Genomic DNA, 20582 nt, shown 5'->3' with positions numbered 1-20582 from the left:
TGGACCATCTTCCTGTGGAAAGTTCCTTTAGTGAGGGAGGACCATCCCCCACTGGTGGTAGCTGGGGGAATTGGGTGAGCAGTGGAGGACCATCCCCCACTGGTAGTGACTAAAGGAATTGGGTGAGGGGTGGCTACAGATCCCTCTTCAGAAAGCAAAGGCCGCAGCCACACCCAAATATATCTCCCCAGGGTAAGGGAGACCAGAATGAAGGGTAGGAATCTGAAGCTAGCTCAGTCTGATTTGGTTCAGCTTATCTCTCTAGGCGTTATCTGTCCTCTGGTTTAGTTTCTCAAGGAGAAGATTCCTTGGTGTACCCCAGAGAACTTCTGGGGTGCTCTGCACCCCATGACATTCCCCACTTCTCTATATATAAGGAAAGGGGACGAAGATTCTTCTGAAACTGCTTCATGCTGACCGGGGGTCGAAGAATCACGGCGCAAGGGAGGGGAGGGGAGAGAAGTGGAGAAGGCCTGGAATGCTCGGAGTTGTGAGGGGCCCAGAGAGTCCAGAGGCAACACATAGGTATAGTGTCATGAATCCTTGAGCCTAGATGGAACAGACTTAAACAAAAAAAATTAAAACTGACCAGAGCAAAAGGGAAAAGGGGCTTTATCAGATCAGGAGTCAAGTGGGACCTTTTTGCAGGACAGGGTGTGGCCTGCTTTACAGGAGGGAGTTCAAGCCTAATTCTGTGATAGGCTGTGTCTGTCTACATTAAGGGTCCCTTTTATCCCATCCCCGTTTTGTGCCTTGATTGCATGCTAGGACCTGAACCAGAGAATAAGACAGAGGTCGCCCCAAAACCATTCTTAGGCTTGCCTCCTATGTCCAGCTTGGCCATAGGCCTGACACGATGCTGGTCAGCAGAGCAAGTTGCAAAGCCCTGGATTTTTGCTCAGCCTATCTCTCGGGTGCTGCCCTGGGGACAAAGAGGTAGGAGGGCAGGCCTCACCTTCGTGCGGCGTCCCCTACTTCTGTGTCCCGGTTTACTGCAGCTGCCAGAATCTCGGCCAGCCGGAGTTCTGCTGGTAGCAGATGTGGTGATGGCTGCTGCTATTATAGAATCTTGGTCTATGGAGCGGGCACGAGCCATCTTTTCTCTCTCTCTTTGGAGGCTCAATGCCCTCAAGCAGTCCAAGACCTCGAAAGTTTAGGCAGACACCAGAGAGAAGCGCTGAGAAATCCCATTGGATTTGTGGAAAGACTCCAGAAGAAGACTGATATAGGGCTTCCATTTCCACAGAGTTGTCCAATTACCAGAGATTGCGTGGGACCAATACACCAACACCCTTGGAAACTTGAGCGAGAATTTAGAAACCGCAAACGCAAAACGAGGCGGATGAAGTTGGTCTTTGATAAAGGTTTACCTGCCAGACCGAAAAGTCCATTAGATCCTAAAAAGGACGGGGAAACCTTTTCCTATTCTGTGCTGCCTTTAAGTGATGGTCCCGAGGGTTCCTGCAGCCGGCCCCAGATGATAAGAGGACGCCTGTGTGACGAGACCAAGCCAGAGACGTTCAATCAGCTCTGGACCATGGAGGAGTAGAAAAAACTGGAGCAGCTCCTCCTGAAGTACCCGCCAGAGGAGGTCGAGTCTCGGCGCTGGCAGAAGATCGCCGATGAGCTGGGCAACAGGATGGCCAAGCAGGTTGCTAGCCGAGTGCAAAAGTATTTCATAAAGCTGACAAAAGCCGGCATTCCAGTTCCAGGCAGGACCCCAAACTTGTATATGTACTCCAAAAAGTCTTCAACAAGCAGACGACAACACCCCCTCAACAAGCATCTCTTCAAGCCTTCCACTTTCATGACTTCCCATGAGCCGCCAGTGTATATGGATGAGGATGACGACAGGGCCAGTTTCCACAGCCACACGGACCCTACAGTAGAGGAGGCCTCAGAAGAAGAGAGCATCCTGGAGCTGAAGAAGCTGAAGAAGAAGAAGCTGCAGCGGATGTAGGCCGAGGGCGGCTTTGTGCAGCACGCCGGCTTCAAGTGTGATAACTGTGGCATGGAGCCCATTCAGGGCATTCGGTGGCACTGCCAGGATTGCCCCCAGGAAATGTCCCTGGACTTCTGCGACTCTTGTTCAGACTGCCTCTACGAGACTGACTTCCACAAGGAGGATCACCAGCTAGAGCCCATTTACCGGGCAGAGACTTTCTTAGACAGAGACTACTGTGTGTCTCAGGGCACCAGCTACAGTTACCTGGACCCAAACTACTTCCCAGCCAATAGATGACATGGGAGAGACCCTGGGCCACGCTCCTCTTCCACACATAGCCATGGTACCTGCCTCTCTCGGCTTTCCTGAAAGGACACAAAGGCCGCAGCCACACCCAAATTTATCTCCCCAGGGTAAGGGAGACCAGAATGAAGGGTAGGATTCCGAAGCTAGCTCAGTCCGATTTGTTTCAGCTTACCTCTCTAGGTGTTATCTGTCCTCTGGTTTAGTTTCTCAAGGAGAAGATTCCTTGGTGTGCCCCAGAGAACTTCTGGGGTGCTCTGCACCCCATGACAACAGTTCCATCCCCAATCAATATCCCTTTAACCAAGGATAGAAGGATTCTTTAGATTTCCAATCTTACTCTGTTTCTATTATTTAAACTATGGTAGAACTTTGTGTTAGGTTATGGTGAGCTATCAGCACCTATGAATTTTGAATAGTAGATAGATACTTCTAGTTGTTACTGAGTTATTAAACTCTTGTTGTAGCTCCCTTTTGAATTCTTATTGTGTCAGTAATCTGTCTTTGAGACTAAAGGTGTTCCATATAGGCCATTTAAAACTAACAGAACAATACTAGAAGCCTACAATTTTTTACTGAGAATCTTGTCTCTATTAAAAATATTTGGTTGTCTGTTTAAATGAGGTGGGACCTCTGATAAACTTCTTTTTTTCCTTTATTATTTTTATGTAGACTTGGCTACTAATGATTCAACAAACTGAACAGCTAAGCAAAATAATGAAGACACATGCAGAAGACCTTAACTCTGGACCATTACATAGGCTTACTATGATGATCAAAGACAAGCAACAAGTGAAGAAGAGTTATATAGGTGTTCATCAGCAAATTGAGGCAGATATGTTCAAGGTACAGCTTTTAATCATGGTTTTTATTAATTTGTCTTTTAGCCTAAAGCCTAACGTCCAGTTTTTGTTTGTTTTTTTTTTTTTGGTGGGGCAATGGAGGTTAAGTGACTTGCCCAGGGTCACACAGCTAGTAAGTGTCAAGTGTCTGAGGCCGGATTTGAACTCAGATACTCCTGAATCCAGGGCTGGTGCTTTATCCACTGTGCCTCCTAGCTGCCCCCCTAATGTCCAGTTTTAATCATCTTTTTGTAATTTACTTAGTTGGTTGTTTTTCTTAGAAGAATTAAGATTTTTGGTTGTGTTAGATAAAGAATTGTTTTCTGTAATTAAAATGAATGATTTATTGACTTAGTTTGCTTTAATTGTAAAAAGTATTATCTTTGCAACTGGAAATAAAAAGTAGTAGTCATTAACCTTTAGATTGTAGAAGGAATTTTTTACTTATTTTTGTTGAATTTATCAATGATAATCTCAGTTCACTGAGGCTTAAAGATATTTTAAGTTGGTTGGCTCCCAGGGTAGTTTATAATTGCATATTAAAGAATAATAATTAAAATTCTGTGTCCGATTTCTAGGACTTAAGAATTAGTTGAGAGCCAAGTCAAGAAAACTTGGGCTTAAGTCTTGCTTCTCACATATTGATTCCATGACTTTGGATAAATTGCTTAAACCCTCAGTACCCCCAGGAAACTCTTTTAATATTATAAATAACAGAATATTTTGGGCAGCTAGGTGGTGCAGTGGATAGAGCACCGGCCCTGGAATCAGGAGGACCTGAGTTCAGATCCAGCCTCAGCCACTTGACACTTACTAGCTGTGTGACCCTGGGCAAGTCACTTAACCCCAATTGCCTCACCAAAAACAAACAAAAAACCCTCCCAAACCCCCAGAATATTTCTTGATCAACTTGGTACAGGGAATTTCATAATCATCATGCCATACACTAATGAAATCACAGTTCTGTATTAAAAAATAAAAGAATTAGTTACATGTTTATTTGTCCAAATACCTTTTCTGGATTTGCTTCCCTTATAGGTCACAAAGACAGAATTGGAGAAATTAAAAACAAATTATAAACAATTAATAAAAGAAATGAATTCTGCTAAAGAGAAATATAAAGAAGCTTTGGTTAAAGGTATGTAGCAGTTAGTGAATTAAAATGTTGACTTTAATGATTCTTATTCTTGCCACTTGAAAGTTAGCTTTAAAAGCAGTTTAATAGTTTACTTTTAACAATTTTCTTGAGAGTAGAACACAAAGTAAAAAAAAAATGGCATAATAGATCAAATATAGAATTATTCTTATGACTTGTTACATATTATATGTTCTTAAAACATTATTGCATATTTCTTGGTGTGAGGAAAAGTGGGCCCCACCCCCCATCAAAGTTGATTGGAGCTGTCTGAAGGAACAATTTCTGGTGATTTGGTGTCTGGGAAGTGGATTCAGGTTCAGCTGGGGAATTGATCAGAATAGAATTGGGTACTCAAAATGCTAATATCCACAAATGGGGGTTGGGCTCTTCCCCATCTGGGAAGCAGCTGCCTCCTCTTCCTCCACTCCTCCCCCCCACCTGCCCAGCAAACAGAATCACATGATTCAGGGAAACCCTAGGCTGGTCATGTGGGGGAGGAGTTTGAAGGGCTGTCCCTGTGTCACCTGCCCCATTGGCTACATTGTGTTCTGATTGGCTAGTTTTTGGCACACAGATTATAATCATTGGTAACTGGGGAAGAGGGGGTGGGGATAAAAAGGCTCCCAAGCCTCCATTTTGTGCCCATTCCACTAAGAGAAGTGACCCATTCTTATGAGAAATAAAATGAAAATAAAGCCTTTGACACTTTTCCAACACTGAGTATTGTACTGGAGTTCTATTTTTCACAGTGGTAAATATGGTAAATATTATTATGTAATGTGAAAAAAAATTTACTTTAAGCCATTCTCCTTCAGTAGATTTTTATGAATAATAAATGGAACATTGTGCATTTATTTGGAGAGCTATTTTTTTTCTTTTTTACCTGAAGTTTTCAAAACACAACCATAAAGTCATTTTACAGAGCTTTTCCAAGATTAGCTTATTTAAACTCTCTCTGGTCTTCTGATACTTGGGTATCATGTTTTTAAAAAATAATTAATGTTGCTATAGATATCAGTTTTGGTGGTGAGCATTTATTTATTTATTCGATATTATATACCAGTAAAGGATTGACCATGTGTCTCCCTAACTTCTCATGGTCTCAGGTTGTGTGATAGATAAAGCAGGGAGAGAGCTTTAGCATTTCAGTTAGTGCAAGCAGGAAAAAAGCCCCAAAAGACCTATGCGAGACAGCATGTGGTCTGAAGGAGACACAAAGGAACTACAAGAACTATGCTATGCTAAGAGAGCCAAGAGAGCTCCTGGCCTCTTACCTGGCTTTATAACCTCTTTTGATAGAGATGTGTCATTATACATTGATCAAAGCTAATTGGTTAGCATCATTCAATTCCATTGGTTGACATGACTTGAAATGAACTCTACAGATGACATCAGGGAAAAGTATGCAAAAGGCTCTTACTCAAATTTCTTAAGGCAAAGTACAGTATCTACTGTGGTTTAATCTAAGCAGTTTTTCCCTGAGCCAGACAAAATAATTCATCTCCATTTCTTTTGTTCCCTTGGGTTTGTCCCAGATCAAAGAGAACTGGACTTTCCGGAGTGAGGGGAAGAAAGGATTGAGAAACTCTGGGTCCCCCTAAGAAATCTATTATTAATAATTCTTTTCTCACAGTATTTTTAAATTTTTTTCTTTTTTTTTTTTTCTTTACCTGCTTCGAAAGTGTTTTGCTTTTTACTGCTCTTTCCTCCAATCTGCCCTTCCCTCCTTCCCCTCTTCTCTCCCCGCCATCTCCTTCCCCTCCCACTTTCCCTCAGGACAAAAATATCTTACTGTATCCACTTGAGTATATATGTTATTCCCTCTTTGAGCCACTTTTTTTTTGGGCGGGGCAATGGAGGTTAAGTGACTTGCTTAGGGTCACACAGCTAGTAAGTGTCAAGTGTCTGAGGCCGGATTTGAACTCAGGTACTCCTGAATCCAGGGCCGGTGCTTTATCCACTGCGCCACCTAGCCGCCCCCTAAGCCACTTTTAATGATAGTAAGGTTCACTCACTCTCCCACTCCTTCCCCCTCTTCCCCTCCCCTCCATAAGCTTTTTTCTTGTTTCCTTCATGTGAACTACCTCTCCCCAGTACACCTCTCCCCTTCCCTTTCCCCTCCCCCAGTGTATTCCTCCTACCTCTCAACCCTATTTTAAAGATGTCATCATGGGTTAGCTAGGTGGCACAGTGAACAAGCACTAGCCCTGGACCCAGGAGGCCCCGAGCCCAAATCTGGCCCCAGACATAAGACACCCCACCCTGTTTGCCCCACAAAGAACAAAACATAAATGCTTTACAGATGTCATCCCTTCATATTCAGTTCAGATCTGTGTCCTCTGTGAATTCCTTACTGAGAAAGTTCTTATGAGTTTGAAGTATTATCTTCCCATGTAGGAATGTAAACAGTTTAATCTTTTAATATCCCTCATGAATTATTTTTCCTGTTTACCTTTTTTATGCTTCTCCAGGGTCTTGTATTTGAAAGTCAAATTTTCTATTCAGTTCAGGTCTTTTCATAACAAATGTCTGAAAGTCCTCTTTTTCATTGAAGTCCCATTTTTTCCTCTGAAAGATTATATGCAGTTTTGCTGGGTAGATGGTTCTTGGCTGTAGTCCCAGTTCCTTCGACCTCTGGAATATCATATTCCATGTCCTCTGGTCCTTTAATGTATATGCTACTAGATCTTGTTTTATCCTTATTATAGCTCCATAGTATTTGAATTCCTTTTTTCTAGTTGCTTGCAATATTTTCTCCTTAATCTGGGAGCTCTGGAATTTGCTATAACATTCCTGGAGGTTTTCCTTTTGGGATCTCTTTCAGGAGGTGATTGGTGGATTCTTTCAATTTCTATTTTGCCTTTTGCTTCTAGAATATCAGGGCAATTTCCCCTGACAATCTCTTGGAAGATGCTGTCTAAACTATTATTTTGGTCTTGGTTTTCAGGCAGTCCAGTGGTTTTCAAATTATCTCTTAAGGATCTATTTTCCAGGTCAATTGTTTTTCCAAGGAGATATTTCATATTGCCTTCTATTTTTTTTATTCATTTGGATTTGCTTTACTGTTTCTTGGTTTCTCATAAAGTCACTAGATTCCATTTATTCAATCATAATTCTTAGGTGATAATTTTCATCAGACAGCTTTTCAAGCTATTGACTTTTTTCTCATAGCTCTCCTGCATTGCTCTCATTTCTCTTTCCATTCTTTCCTCCAACTCTCTAAATCTTCCTTCTATCTCTCCTACTTTCTCTTCAAAGTCCCTTTTGAGCATTTCTGTGGCCTGAGACTAATTCATATTTTTCTTGGGAAGCTTTGAATGTAGGGGCTCTGAAGTTGTTATCCTCTTCTGAGGGTATACCTCGATCTTCCTTGTTGCTAAAGAAACTTTCTATTGTTCTCAACTTTGTTTGCTCATCTTGCCATTTTTTATTTGACTTTTAACTCTCTCTTACAGTGGGGCCATACTTTCAAGCTAGTGTCCCAAGCTTTAGAGGATCCCAGGTGTTTTGGTTGGAGGGAGGGCAGGTTTTTCTCTCACCTACCCTGTTCTCTGGTCCAGCTTGCTAGTTAACCAGCCAGCAGAGTGCTGAGGTAGTTCTTAACTTTGCCGAGTTTGAACCGTTCCCCCACCAGAGCCTCCCCCTGGTTCCCTGCTGGGGTAGGATAGCTGAATTCCTCCTCAGGTCCTGCAGACACCCCTGTATTTTCCACCCCTTGGGCCAGCTGTTCAGCCCTTTCACCTGATGGTAAGTGTAGTTCCAGAAGCCAGTGGTACAGCTGATTCAGAGGCTGGGGATAAGTTTCTTTGGAGTAGCATGTTTGGGGTCTGTGTCAGCATGATCGCAGGTTTTGGACTCTTCTAGCAGCGCAGTAAATCCCCCTTTAATCTGTAAAAGAATCTCAGCTTTCTTTTTTGTGGGTTTTGCTGCTCCAGGGCTTGTTTTATTGCTATCTTTGGGGTAATTGTGTCAGGAGCTCTGTGCATTTAATGTCTTTCCTCCACCATCTTGGCTCCCCCCTCCCCCCAGTATTTAAAATTTTTGAAGGCATTTTCCCAATTATTATTATTTTTAATATAGTCTGTCACTTTTTCATTTTATTGGGTTGTTTAATCCATTCACATTTAAAGTTATGAGAGTTAGGTCTATATTTTCTACTGTTTCTAAACATGTTTTTTAAAAAAATTCTTTCCCCTCTGATTTTTGTAAACACAGTATTATGTTCCTTCAGTCACTTAACTTTAATCTTATTTTAAGATGGCCCTGTTCCCACCAGCTTTCTTCCTTTCACTCTGATCCCCTTTTCTCATTTGTTAAGACTTTTCCATTTTAGGGTTTTGTGTATTAGTTCCTTTCTTTCTCTTGCTTTTATCTGGTTATAAATATTTCTTCCTCCTCTTTTTTACCTCTCTCAGTTAGTCAAATAGGATTCCCCTTTTCCCCTCTGCAACTAGTATTGTTTGTTAACTTTTTAAATTAAAAAAATTTAAAGTTTTAAAATGTTATTTTTGTGCCCTTTTCTAAAAAGGATTTCTTTCATTTACTTCATTATCCATTCTCTCTTTTTGCCTGTTTGTAGACTCTCATTATATGATTCATAACCCCTATAATAATCTGGTCTCTCTGTTTTCTCTATGTTCTTCATGTATTCAAAGCTTCTGTGGTATCTATTCTGGGTTCTCTCCCATCTTATTGCTGCCACTTCTTGGTAGGGCTTGTCTTATGGATCCCCCTTTTCAATTGTGCCTCATTCCCAGAACAATATCAGTTATTATAGATGTCAGAGAAGATACTGTCCCATGCTAGGTCCTTTCCCTTGTCTCTGATTATGCAGCCCATCACTGATCTATATCCTCCTCTTATAACTGTTTTCCTTACATTAGGCTCTAAATTTCTTTCTTATGTCCATGCCCTTTCATTTCTCCAAGTGTCAATTGACCTCATGGGTTTTAATTATCCCATTTCCCAAGGCCAAGTAGATTTTTTTTAAGCATTAAAATTCTCCAGGCTTTATGCAATATAAGGTCTTTATCTGCTTTTGCTATCTTTCTTAATCCATGCTCATTTATTAGTGGAACTCCCACTCACATCCAAAATTAGGCCTCTTTCCTTTCTTCCCTTTTTCTATCTTTCCCCACTTCTTCCTCACCCACTCTTCTGTAGGCTTTTCTCTGTCAGACATCATAACTTTCATGCTTTCCTCACTGCTAGCCTGATTTGATCCTAACATCACACAAACCTCTCTATTCCCCTTTCCTTCTTCTCCTCCCATATTGTAGTGTAGTCCCACAAAAAAGCATGAATTCACCTGCAAGCAGGGTATCCCCAGGTTTTGTTCACAATGCCAATCATTTGCTTCTTCATTTTTTACTTGTACCAGATTTCTGTCTTCACTCCTTTTTCCTTGTGCACATTTAGAAATGTCTCTTATTGGTCTGTATGTTATTACCCTGTTGCTAGAGAGAGAGGACAAGGTACCTTCACCTAGCTATCTAAGAGTGAGAATCTGTCCTGCTGCCAAGGTGAAGGCCGAAATGAAAGAGAATGTGCTTCTCCCAGAAGAGCCCTCTAAAACAGGAAGCAGGGCTGTCCACATGCACAGCTCCAAGCTAATTGGCTGGTAGCTTTAATTGACATGACCCACAGGCGTTAGACACAACTTCTGGATGCCAGTCCAACCTTCGAAACTCCAGAAAGGTCACTTCCCGATGCCAAGTCACATGGTTTCTTTTCAGGCCTGATTCTCACAATTTCCCTCTCAGCAGGGGGTCTCATCCAATTCTCACACTTTCACTTGTGCTTCATGTGAAGAAACATTGTTTTCTCTCACATGAAGCAACAACATTATAGACACTTATGACTAACAAAGTAAAGGGAATGAAAAGACAGAAAAAGAAATTGAGTGACACATTAACAAAGGCTAAAAGGGGGCACTCCCCTTTTAGCAGGTGGATATTACAAACTTAGTAAGTGGACATTTAAACAGTGTATACAGTGTGGAAAAGGAAAACAGGAAAATGTCCATTTAAGTCTTTGGAAGTCTTTTTTCAAATGATTGTTGGGCTGTCCTCTGGGTGTAGTTGTGGAATGGAAGTCTTTCAGGTGTTTCAGATGCTGGTAATCAGCCAGGAAAATTTCCTACAAAATTGAGCTTAACACAACTTTAAATAGCTTTGCTAATAATCAAATCAAGCAATGAGAGTTCTCAAAAAAAATAGTCTAAGGAAATTCAGAATTTTAGTTGTTACACATGAAACATATAATAAAAACAAAAATTGAAACATTCTCTAAAACTTAATATTACTACAAACACATTATTCTGTTACTTATGTTTTCTAGTGGGTGCAGAATAGGTTTACAGTATTTGAATGTCCTTTCTTTGTATTTGAAGGTATTTTTCCTCTTGGCTTGCAGAACCTGTTGTTTCTGAAATGAATGACTAATTTGAACTACTATGTGTTTTGCGTTTGAACCCCACCCTCCCCAGGCAATCTGAATGATTTTAGTTGTTTTTTTTTTTTTCAATTTTCTGTATTCAGAAGTTTATCTTCATTAGTGTTAAAGTTGTTTTGTCCTTTCTTGTTCTTCTGGGAGACCCAAGATCCTTATGTTGCCTTTACACATCTTGTCTTTGAGGTCAGTATATTCCCCTTGCATTGTGAATATATTTTCTTTTAATGTTATTATTTTCAGCTTTTCTACTGTGTTATTCTTTACTTCTGTGCATTTGTATTTCCATTCTATTTTTTTCTGGTTTCTTTGGTGAGACTTGCCATTATAGATTCAAATTTTTCTATACTGACCATTAAGCCATAAATTTTGCTCTCAAAATTCTAATTTCTCATCAGGAATAGCATGTTGTGACATTCCATAGATTATTTTCTGTATTTATTCATAATTGTCTGAACTCAGTTACTAGATCTGGAATCCATTATTCTCTTCTGTTGTTACTGTTTTTCCTGTTGATTTATCTCTTTATGTTCAGGGTCTTTGAGTTTTCCTACTCCTAAAATCTTTGGTAATTTCAACCTTCCTCTCCTCCCTGCCGGACCCCGCCCCCCTTTTCCTTATTACTCACTTTTTGTCTCCCTCTCCTCTGATTGTGATTTCCTCAGTGACTGGATCTAAACATCTCAGCCTCCTACTACGATGAGAAATTTATGGTTCACCAGCCTTGGTCTCTTCCCCAAGTGACTTTTGGGTAATTAGGACTGATCCTGGCTGCATGCTTCACAGCTCTCTACCCCCAAACCCCTACTGAGTATTGGCTGAGTGATCCTGGACAAGTCAGTCTCAGGGTCCTAGGGAGTACTGACCTACATTGATACAGGAAATTTCCTCATCTAGGAATTCCCTTCACAAGTGAATTTAAAGGTTCAGATCCTACCCCTGTCCCATTTTACTAGTATTATATTATCACTTTCAGCCCTAGAACACTAGTCTCAGAAAAATTTTAAATATATCTCACTGGGATGGTAGTATAGAAGTATAAGGTAAGCCTAAGTGGGCAATATTTAACATTAAGACCCACAAAGAAGAATTATGCTATCATATAGTCATTTTCTTTTATGAAATTATCAATTGTTTGTCTGATTTGTTCTCTGTATAGTCAGTTTTTATGATGGTTATTTAGTCTCCATTAAATTTGAATTCTTCAAAGGCTCTTTATTGATTTTAATTTTTATTGTTTTGTTATCAGTAAAGAATATGTTTAATACATTTGCCTTTTTTTTTTTGTATTTGTTTAATAGGTTTATATGTTATAGCATGTGGTCAGTTTTTGTAAAGGTGCTATGTTAGGCTGAAAAATATGTATGTCCCTTTCAGTTCCTATTCTGTAGTTGGCAAAGATCTTATCATATCTATCTTTTCTAACATTCTGTTCAGGTCCTTATCTTCTTTCTTATTTGTTATTAGACTTTTTTAGTTTTATAAACTGACCATTCAAATTCCCAGCTACTATGTTATGTTTTTGTGATCTGTTTCTCTCTAGAACTAATTTGTCTTAGAACTAAGTTAGTGCTTACATTGTATGTTGTTTGGTTTATGTCTTCTAAGTATTGGTGCTATTACTTACCTGTGGTGCTTTTTGCAAGATGTAGTTTCCTTGGTTATCTCTTTTAAACATTCTGTTTTTATGGTCTCCTTGTCTGAGATCATGATTGCTTTCTTTGCTCCTTTGAATTTGCATGATGCATAATTTTGTTTTAGCCTCCTTTACATCTGAATTTTGTCTGTATCTTTTATGTGTTATGTAAACAGGATATTGTTTATCCATTGTGCTGCCATCCTCTCTTTTTGGGTGAGTTCAGTTGTAGGGTTATGGTTTTTTGTTGTTGTTGTTGTTGGGTTTTTTTTTGGCGGGGCAGTGAGGGTTAAGTGACTCAAGTGTCTGAGGCTGAATTTGAACTCAGGTCCTCCTGAATCCAGGGCCAGTGCTTTGTCCACTGCACCACCTAGCTGCACCCAGGGTTATGATTTTTGTTGTGTTTTTCTCTTTATGAGAGCCTCTTGCATTTTTTTTCTTCCTTTTCTCTTGACCCCATCTTTAAAAGAAGGAATCAGATTAGGACTAGTTACCTCTAATTAAAGTGTACTATTTCTACTCTTCCTCCACTCATCTCTTTACCCAGCCCTTACTATTATTTCTGGTTCTTAAACTTACTTTTCTCTTCTTAATAATCCTTTATTATTAGTCCTTTAGTGTGGAGGTTTGTTTTGCTTTTGCCTCTTCCCTTTGGAATTTACCCTTCCTCTTATTCACAACTTTTCCTCCCTAATTTTGTTCCTTTTGAGTTTAATGTACTTTTGTACTAGTCTCTTTGCATAGGGGTGTGTTCAATCCTTTTTCATCTGAAGCTAGTAGTAGGTCATGAAATACTTCAGATGCATCCCTTTCTTTACATTTGTATGCTCTTCTTGTACAACTCATTCATGCAAAATTGTAAGTTATTCTCTTTAATTTCCTATTTCTTTCCTTGTATATTTCTTGTTCCTTCTTTTTAAAAATTTCTTTCTTAAAAAAATACAAAGTAGAACAAAGCCCTTATGAGACCATGTATTTGTCTTATTTAATTTGTTCTGTGATTCTAGAAGACCAGGAAATTGGTGGAATGGGGGAAGCAAGAGTTAAGCTGCCATATTTCCATAACGCTAGCCAGGACTGTTGAGAACATGAAAGCTTTAGAGTAGATGTTGTGTAGTATGCGTTAACTTTGTCCCTGGATAGATTCATCTTTGGACCCAGCTGCGGACCCTTTGGGCAAGAAAAATATAAAAGCAGCTTTTAGTACTTTGGTGTAGAATTAAGATCCCAGTGAACTTCCTTTAATCTCCCTGGCAGTTACTTTTATCTATTTTTATCTTCTTGAACTGCTTTTAATTTTACTGTAGGAACTTCTTTTACCTGAGGTCATTGGAATATATATATATATATATATATTTTTTTTTTTAGTAAAAGTACTGTTTGTTTGATCCCTTGAGCTCTGAGTGATCCATTGTATCACATGGAGAAGTGTAATTGCTATAAAGAACTTGGATTCTGAAGATATACTTATCCTTTCTTCCCCAGTGGGTTGTAACCACTTCATTATTTACCCCATTTCAAGTTTCTCAAACATATCTACTTTCCTAGGTTTCTCTTGATTTCTGTGATTGTATTTCCTTTCTTTTTTTAAAAGTCAGCTTTATTTTCAGTTCTGAATCCTCTCTCTCACTATTGAGAAGGCAAGAGAAACAAAACTCATTTCAAATATGCACAGTCACTGAAAACAGTCCCACAGTGAGAGAGAGAGAGAGAGAGAATATGAATATATTTCAATCTATACTGAGCCCATTAGCTCTCTATATAGTTAGCTAACATGTTTCATCCAGTCCTTTGGAATTATTGTTGGTTATTGTGTTAATGAGACTTATTTAAGTCTTTCAAAGTTGATTATCTTTTCAATATTGTTGTTATTTTATAAATTATTTACAAATTATTTTCCTGGTTCTGCTTATTTCACTTTATATTAGTTTCCTACAAGTCTTTCCAGGTTTCTTTAAAACTATCTTATTCATAATTTCCTCCCCCTCCCCCCCACTTAATAGTATTTTATTTTTTCCCAGTTATATGTAAAGATAGTTCCCAACTTTCATTTTTGTAAGATTTTGAGTTCCAATTTTTCCCCCTCTTCCTTCTCTTCCCCCCTGAAGACAGTAAGCAATTGGATATAGATTATATATGTACAGTCATGTTAGACGTATTTCCACATTAGTCATGTTGTGAAAGAAGAATCAAAACAAAAGGGAAAAACCATGAGAAAGATAAAATAAAAAAAAAAGTGAAAATGGTATGCTTCGATCTACATTCAGACTCCATAGTTCTTTTTCTGGATGTGGATAGTATTTTCCATCATGAGGCTTTTGGAATTGTCTTGGTTCATTCATTGTATTGCTGAGAAGAGCTAAGTCTGTCATAGTTGACCATTGCAAAATATTGTTATTGCGTATAATGTTCTCCTGGTTCTGCTCACTTCAATCAGCATCAGTTCATGTAAGGCATAGATTAGTACCTCACACTAAGTTCAGCTCCAAATGGGTATGTGACCAAGATATAAAGGTTCTCATCATAAATAAATCAGAGTGCAAGGAAAAAATTACCTTTCTCCTGTATAGGAGATTTCATGACTAAACAAATGATAGGATCACAGAAGATACAATGGTTAATTTTGATGACATAAAATTTAAAGTTTTTGTTTCCAAAATCTGAGTTGGTTAAAATGAAAAAGGTCAACAAGTAGGTTTGGAACAGTCTGTTCAGCAAGTTTCTCTGATAAAGTTTTTATAACCAAGTTCTATAAGGACCTAGTTCAAATGAGTAAAACTGGATCATTCCCTAGTAGATAAATGGAAGATATGAAAAGTCAGTTTTCAAAGGACAAAATCCAAGCTCTTAACATTCCTATGAAAAATGCTTTAAATCACTAATAATTTGTTGTTGTTCATTTGTATCTGACTCTTCATAACCCCTTTTGGGGTTTCATTTGCAAAGATACTGGAGTAGTTTGCCATTTCCTAGCAACTTTTACAGATGAAGAAACTGAGGCAAACAGGGTTAAGTGACTTGTCCAGGGTCACACAGCTATTAAGTATTTGAGGCCAAACTTGAACTCAGGAAAAATCTTCCTGACTCCACTACGCCACCTAGCTTCTAGCTTTAATTAGAGAAATACAGATGAACCAATTTAGAGGTTCTATCTCATACCTAATAGCCTGGCAAAGATGACAAAAGAGGAAAATGACAAATATTGTAGGGGCTGTGGGAAAACAGGTACTATAGCGTTGTTGTTGGACCTGTGAGTTTGAAGCAAGCCAATCTGGAAAGTAGAAAATTATCTAGAAAGTTATCAAACTGTGCATACTCTTTGACCCAGCTATACCATTATGAGGCCTGTACTCCAAATTAATTCAGAGAAATAGCAAAAGTGTCTATAAAAATGTATTTTATCCTTCTGACCAAGGTGGCAAGGAATCATATATAAGTTATACATGTGCAATTATGTAAAACATTTTCATATTAGTCATTGCAAAAAAATTTTTAGCATCTCTTTTTATGGTGGCCAAAATTGGAATCTAGGTGAATATTTTCCTACTGGGGAATAGCTAAACAAATTCTTTATGAATGTTAAGGTAATAGAATAATGTTGTGCCATAAGAAATTATGAAATAGATAATTTCAAAGGAAATGGAAAGAATTCTATGAATTGATGCAGATTGAATTGAGAAGAAATAAAATAATAATTTATACAAAGATAATAGCATTATAGAAAAAACCAATTTGAAGGACTTTAGAACTTTGATGAATTAATTATAAATCAGGAATCCAAAAGAATGAAGATAAAACTTGCCACCAAGAGGTGATGAATTTGAAATGACAAAAAATCCATACAGTTTTAGACATGGAAAATGGAGGAATTTGTTTTTCTGGACTATGCATCTGTGTATTAAAATTTTTGTTTTAATTTTCTAAAATTTGCTCAAGGGGTGGTTGTTGGAAGGATAGATTCATTTTGTTGTTGTTGTTGTTGCGGGGCAGTGAGGGTTAAGTGACTTGCCCAGGGTCACACAGCTAGTGACTGTCAAGTGTCTGAGGCCGGATTTGAACTCAGGTCCTCCTGAATCCAGGGCCAGTGCTTTATCCACTGTGCCACATAGCTGCCCCTAGGATAGATTAATTTTTTGAAGTTTCTTAATTAAAAAAATAAAACAAAAATGCCTTTTATTATGCTTATAATTGATTTTTATTGGTCAGTCAACATATATGATAGCCTATTGTGAATGAACTCCAAAACTTTAAGGATTTTATTCTTACTATTAAGACTTTCTCTCACTCGTTTGCTTGTTTCCTCACTCTCTGCTAATCCTTGGCTGTTTTCTATTGTATCAAGTCCAAACTGCTCTTCTTTTTTCAAGGTGCACCCTGATCTGTCCATACCCAAGCCCTCAGTTTTTCACAACTCACTATCAAACCGCCTTCGTTTTCATTAAGTTGGTTTCCATACTGTCTTGTAGATTTATTGTTTATTCCTGTTTCTACAGTTTTGATTTCTCCCACCTGTATAATTCGCTCTTACCCATCTCCAACACCTATCCAGTTTTTTTCTACTCATTCTTCAAGGCCCAGATCAAATCCTGCATCCTTCATGTCGACTTCTCTGTTTATGGTGTAATGGAAAGAATAGTAGAGGAAGACATGATACTTTGTTTTCTAGCTCTTCCACTAGATTGCTGGTGGGGCCTTTGACAAGTTGATTAACTCCTTTTCACATTAGTTTCTTTATCTCTAAGGTGAGAGAATTAGTCCAGACAATTTCTGGGGTCTCTCCCGGCACCAAAATTGTATGGTTTCTACTCTTGTTACTAAATTTGACTCCTCTACACTCTTATAGCCCTTACAACCTGTACCATATAATTCAGCATTTAATTAGATATTGTTTTGTATTATTTGCTTTAATTTCCTGTGACTTTTTTTCTCATTTAGACTATAAATTCCTTGAGGTCAGGTACTATATCTTAAGGCAGTTTGTAAGCCTTAAAATGCCTTGTAAAATATGAATTATTATTTTTATTATCATTGTTATCTTGTTCTCATTATTTATCATATAACTATTATCACTGTCATCTTTAATGATGCTGCTAGTTCTGCTGCTGGTGATTAAAGGATGATAGACCTGGGGCCAAAAGGGAATTAGGAGGTTATTTAATCCAGTTCTGTCATTTTTTACAGATGAGGAAACTGAGGTCCAGGGAGGTTAAGTGATCTGTTCAAGGTGACAAAGGAAATGCTCACATATATGGGATTTTAATTCATTAACATTTTTTTTCCTTATTCCTCAGTCCTATCTAGGATAGGACTGAGCAGAGGCTTATTGATTAACAGTTGCAGGTTGATTTATGCAAAGCATCAAATGATACTGAATGATAACTTGATATCAGTCTTGTGAAGTGTTTTTGTGATATGATAACTAATTTTGCTAACCTTTCTCTACTGTTCTCCTCTTCTTCAGGGAAGGAAACAGAGAAGGCAAAAGACCGTTATGACAAAGCTACTATGAAACTTCATGTGTTGCATAATCAATATGTATTGGCTTTGAAAGGGGCACAGCTTCATCAGCATCAGTATTATGATTCCACACTTCCTCAACTCCTGGACTCATTACAAAAAATGCAGGAAGAAATGATAAACGCCTTGTAAGATAAACTTCCTTTTGTTCAGAATTGATCTTTTAAAGTAATTTTGCTATTTTCTATCCCCCACTACAAATTTATGCTATAATCTCAGCTGGGCCCTTAATGTTGCTTTTACTCTTCCCTGATTGACTTATTATTTAATTCTCCCTGATATAGGTATTGAAACTCTTCTTAACCCACTTATTTTGTCCCATTTATCCTCCTTATTAACAGAAGTTCTCACTTCATATTTCACTGAAACAGTTGAAAGCATCCAAAAAAAGCTCTTCTCAATTCAACATGTCATGTCCTCTTGATGTTCTCCTCCCATTCTCTCCTCTTCTGTATTACTAGAGAACTGATCCTTCTATTTGCCAAAGCCAGCCACTCTGTTTGTGCCCTTGATCCCATCCCATCTTGTTTCTCTAGGAGTTTATCGCTTCAGTCATTCCCCACCAACTTTCTGTCCATTTTTTTATCCATTGTTTCCTTCCGTCCTTTCTCACAAACATTCCATCCTTTAAAAACCATCATTTGACTCTACTCCATCCTCTTAAAATATTGTCCTCTATCTTTCCTCCTTTTACAGCCAAACTCTTAGAAAAAAATGTTTGCATTAGTGAGCTCCAGCTTTCTCACCTCCCACCCTTCAACCCCTACAATCTGGCTTCTTTTCCACCACTCAACAGAAACTACTTTCTCACAGGTCGCATGTGATCTTTTAATTGCAAAATCAAATAGTCTTTCCCAGTCCACATTCTTCTTGATCCCTCTGTAAGCATTTGGCACTTTTGACCACTAATGCTTTCTGAATAGTCATTCCTTTCTGGGTTTTCCTGACAGTCAGTCTCCTTTGCAAAATTATCATTCATATCCTGTCCCTTATATTTGGGTGTTCCCTAAAGCTCTATGATAGGGTAGTTTTTGTATTAATTGAAATAGTAATTTCGATATGGTTTTATTTTGTGACAGCAATAGTCATTCATATTTTCTCCTACTGATAATACATTTACTTGCAAAGTCTGACATTGATCAGACTGATCAGTTTTCTCACTTCTTTTAGTGCTGAATTTTGTGCCATGCATACATTTTATTGTACTCTTTTGTTGTGCTTTTAATTCTGTGGTTTTAAAAAATGTAAATTATTCCAAGGAAACTTGCAAATGTTGTAGCTATTAAATATTGTATATCAGTGATTTTTAGAGACACTGCAAAATCTTTCTGCTGTGGAAGCATTTCAAGGGTCATTCAAGCCCACTGTGGAAAAAAGACTAGTCTCACCAAAAGGAAAAGAAAAATTTTGATGAAAACAAAGAAAAGCAAAAGCAAGAACTGACAAACTAATGCTACAGAATAGCCTAACCAAACAAAAACCAAAGAATGTTTCCAGGGACCTGGCTGCTATGTAGTTTATTGATTTTTATAGCAGTGAAAGATAGTCTCCTTGAAGTTAGAACAGTAAGGAGTACAGTTTTAACCCCGCCCCCCCTCCCAGCCCTGCTGTTTACTCATCACCATGAAAAAAAAAGATCTTTGTTATGGGCAAGGCAATACAACGACTAAAGTAATTAAAATTGGAAAAAGGCAAATTTTACTCACTTTTGTACTCAAGCTAGTACCAAAATTGTTATCAGAACAAGTCCAGATAAGCCTTTATGCTTTCAACACCTTCATCAAAACTGTAAAATATCCACCCTAAAAATATTTTGGAAATTTTTAAACTTCTAGTATTTAAAAAAAATTTTTTTTTTTTGCTTTTTTAATTTTTTTGCGAACTTCTAGTATTTTTAAATTTCCTTCACCCCATTGAGGGAATAATGAACTCTGATAATTATATTGCTATATGGAGAAGTAGAATTGTTCTGAAATTACAGAAATACCTAAATGGAGATGTACCATTCTACACATCAGTAAAGGTTCTTAACCTTTATCCAAAAGGTGAAGATAAACATATTCAGTAACCTGGCAACTCACCTGATTCAAACCCCATAGAAAATCTATGGAATGTAATAAAGGCTAGTCTTGGAAAAAATGGTCTATTTATCAAAGATAAATTCAAACACCTATGTAATAAGCATATTTTCATTGAGATGATTTAAAGAATATGTGTCAAAATCTTGGGAATTCAATGCCAGATCATCTAAAAGAAATAATTGCAGCACAATTACTGCCTATTAAAAAGCCCTTCAATGATGTAAAAAGTTGTGGATTATCATGTTAGTCAATAAATTATATTGTTTTACTTTTCCCAAGTAAATATGTATACCATTCTAGTCTTTTATCTCTATAATCACTCTCTTAGTGATATTATCAGTTTTTATTCATTTAATTATAATTTCCAGTCTGATAACTTTCGTATGCACTCATACAATATAGAGGGTATCCCAAAAGCATTAGTGCAGTTTAAAGCTTTAATACATAATATATACACAACATATACATGCATGCACAATACGTATATATGCTATACTTACACATGTATATGTGCATGTTCATATGTATCAGACATACATACATATGTATATGTGTGTGTACAAACATACAATAGATATAGTTAAGTGTATGTGCACACACACATCTTTGCTCTTAATTTTGTTATTTTTGTGCAGAACACCACATTTCTTTTACTCACCTTGGTTTTGAA

The 20582-nt window shown here is 37.9% G+C and overlaps 1 protein-coding gene and 1 pseudogene across 6 annotated transcripts in view; both read left to right on the top strand.

Moving 5' to 3' along the window:
- Positions 1–20582, top strand: part of FER (FER tyrosine kinase) — a 284636-nt gene that overhangs the window by 55197 nt on the left and 208857 nt on the right. For all 6 annotated transcript variants that reach the window (XM_043975821.1, XM_043975819.1, XM_043975820.1 and 3 more), the window contains 3 exons: positions 2921–3094; positions 4129–4228; positions 17776–17959. In XM_043975821.1, the coding sequence (XP_043831756.1) occupies positions 2921–3094; positions 4129–4228; positions 17776–17959 (458 nt within the window). The remainder of the gene's footprint in view (positions 1–2920; positions 3095–4128; positions 4229–17775; positions 17960–20582) is intronic.
- LOC122737226 lies at positions 857–2242 on the top strand (annotated as a pseudogene).

The sequence above is a fragment of the Dromiciops gliroides genome, chromosome 1, assembly GCF_019393635.1.
Source record: "Dromiciops gliroides isolate mDroGli1 chromosome 1, mDroGli1.pri, whole genome shotgun sequence".
Taxonomy (NCBI): Eukaryota; Metazoa; Chordata; class Mammalia; order Microbiotheria; family Microbiotheriidae; genus Dromiciops; species Dromiciops gliroides.
Note: the sequence above shows the minus strand (reverse complement) of the source record. Positions and strands in the feature narration are given on the sequence as shown.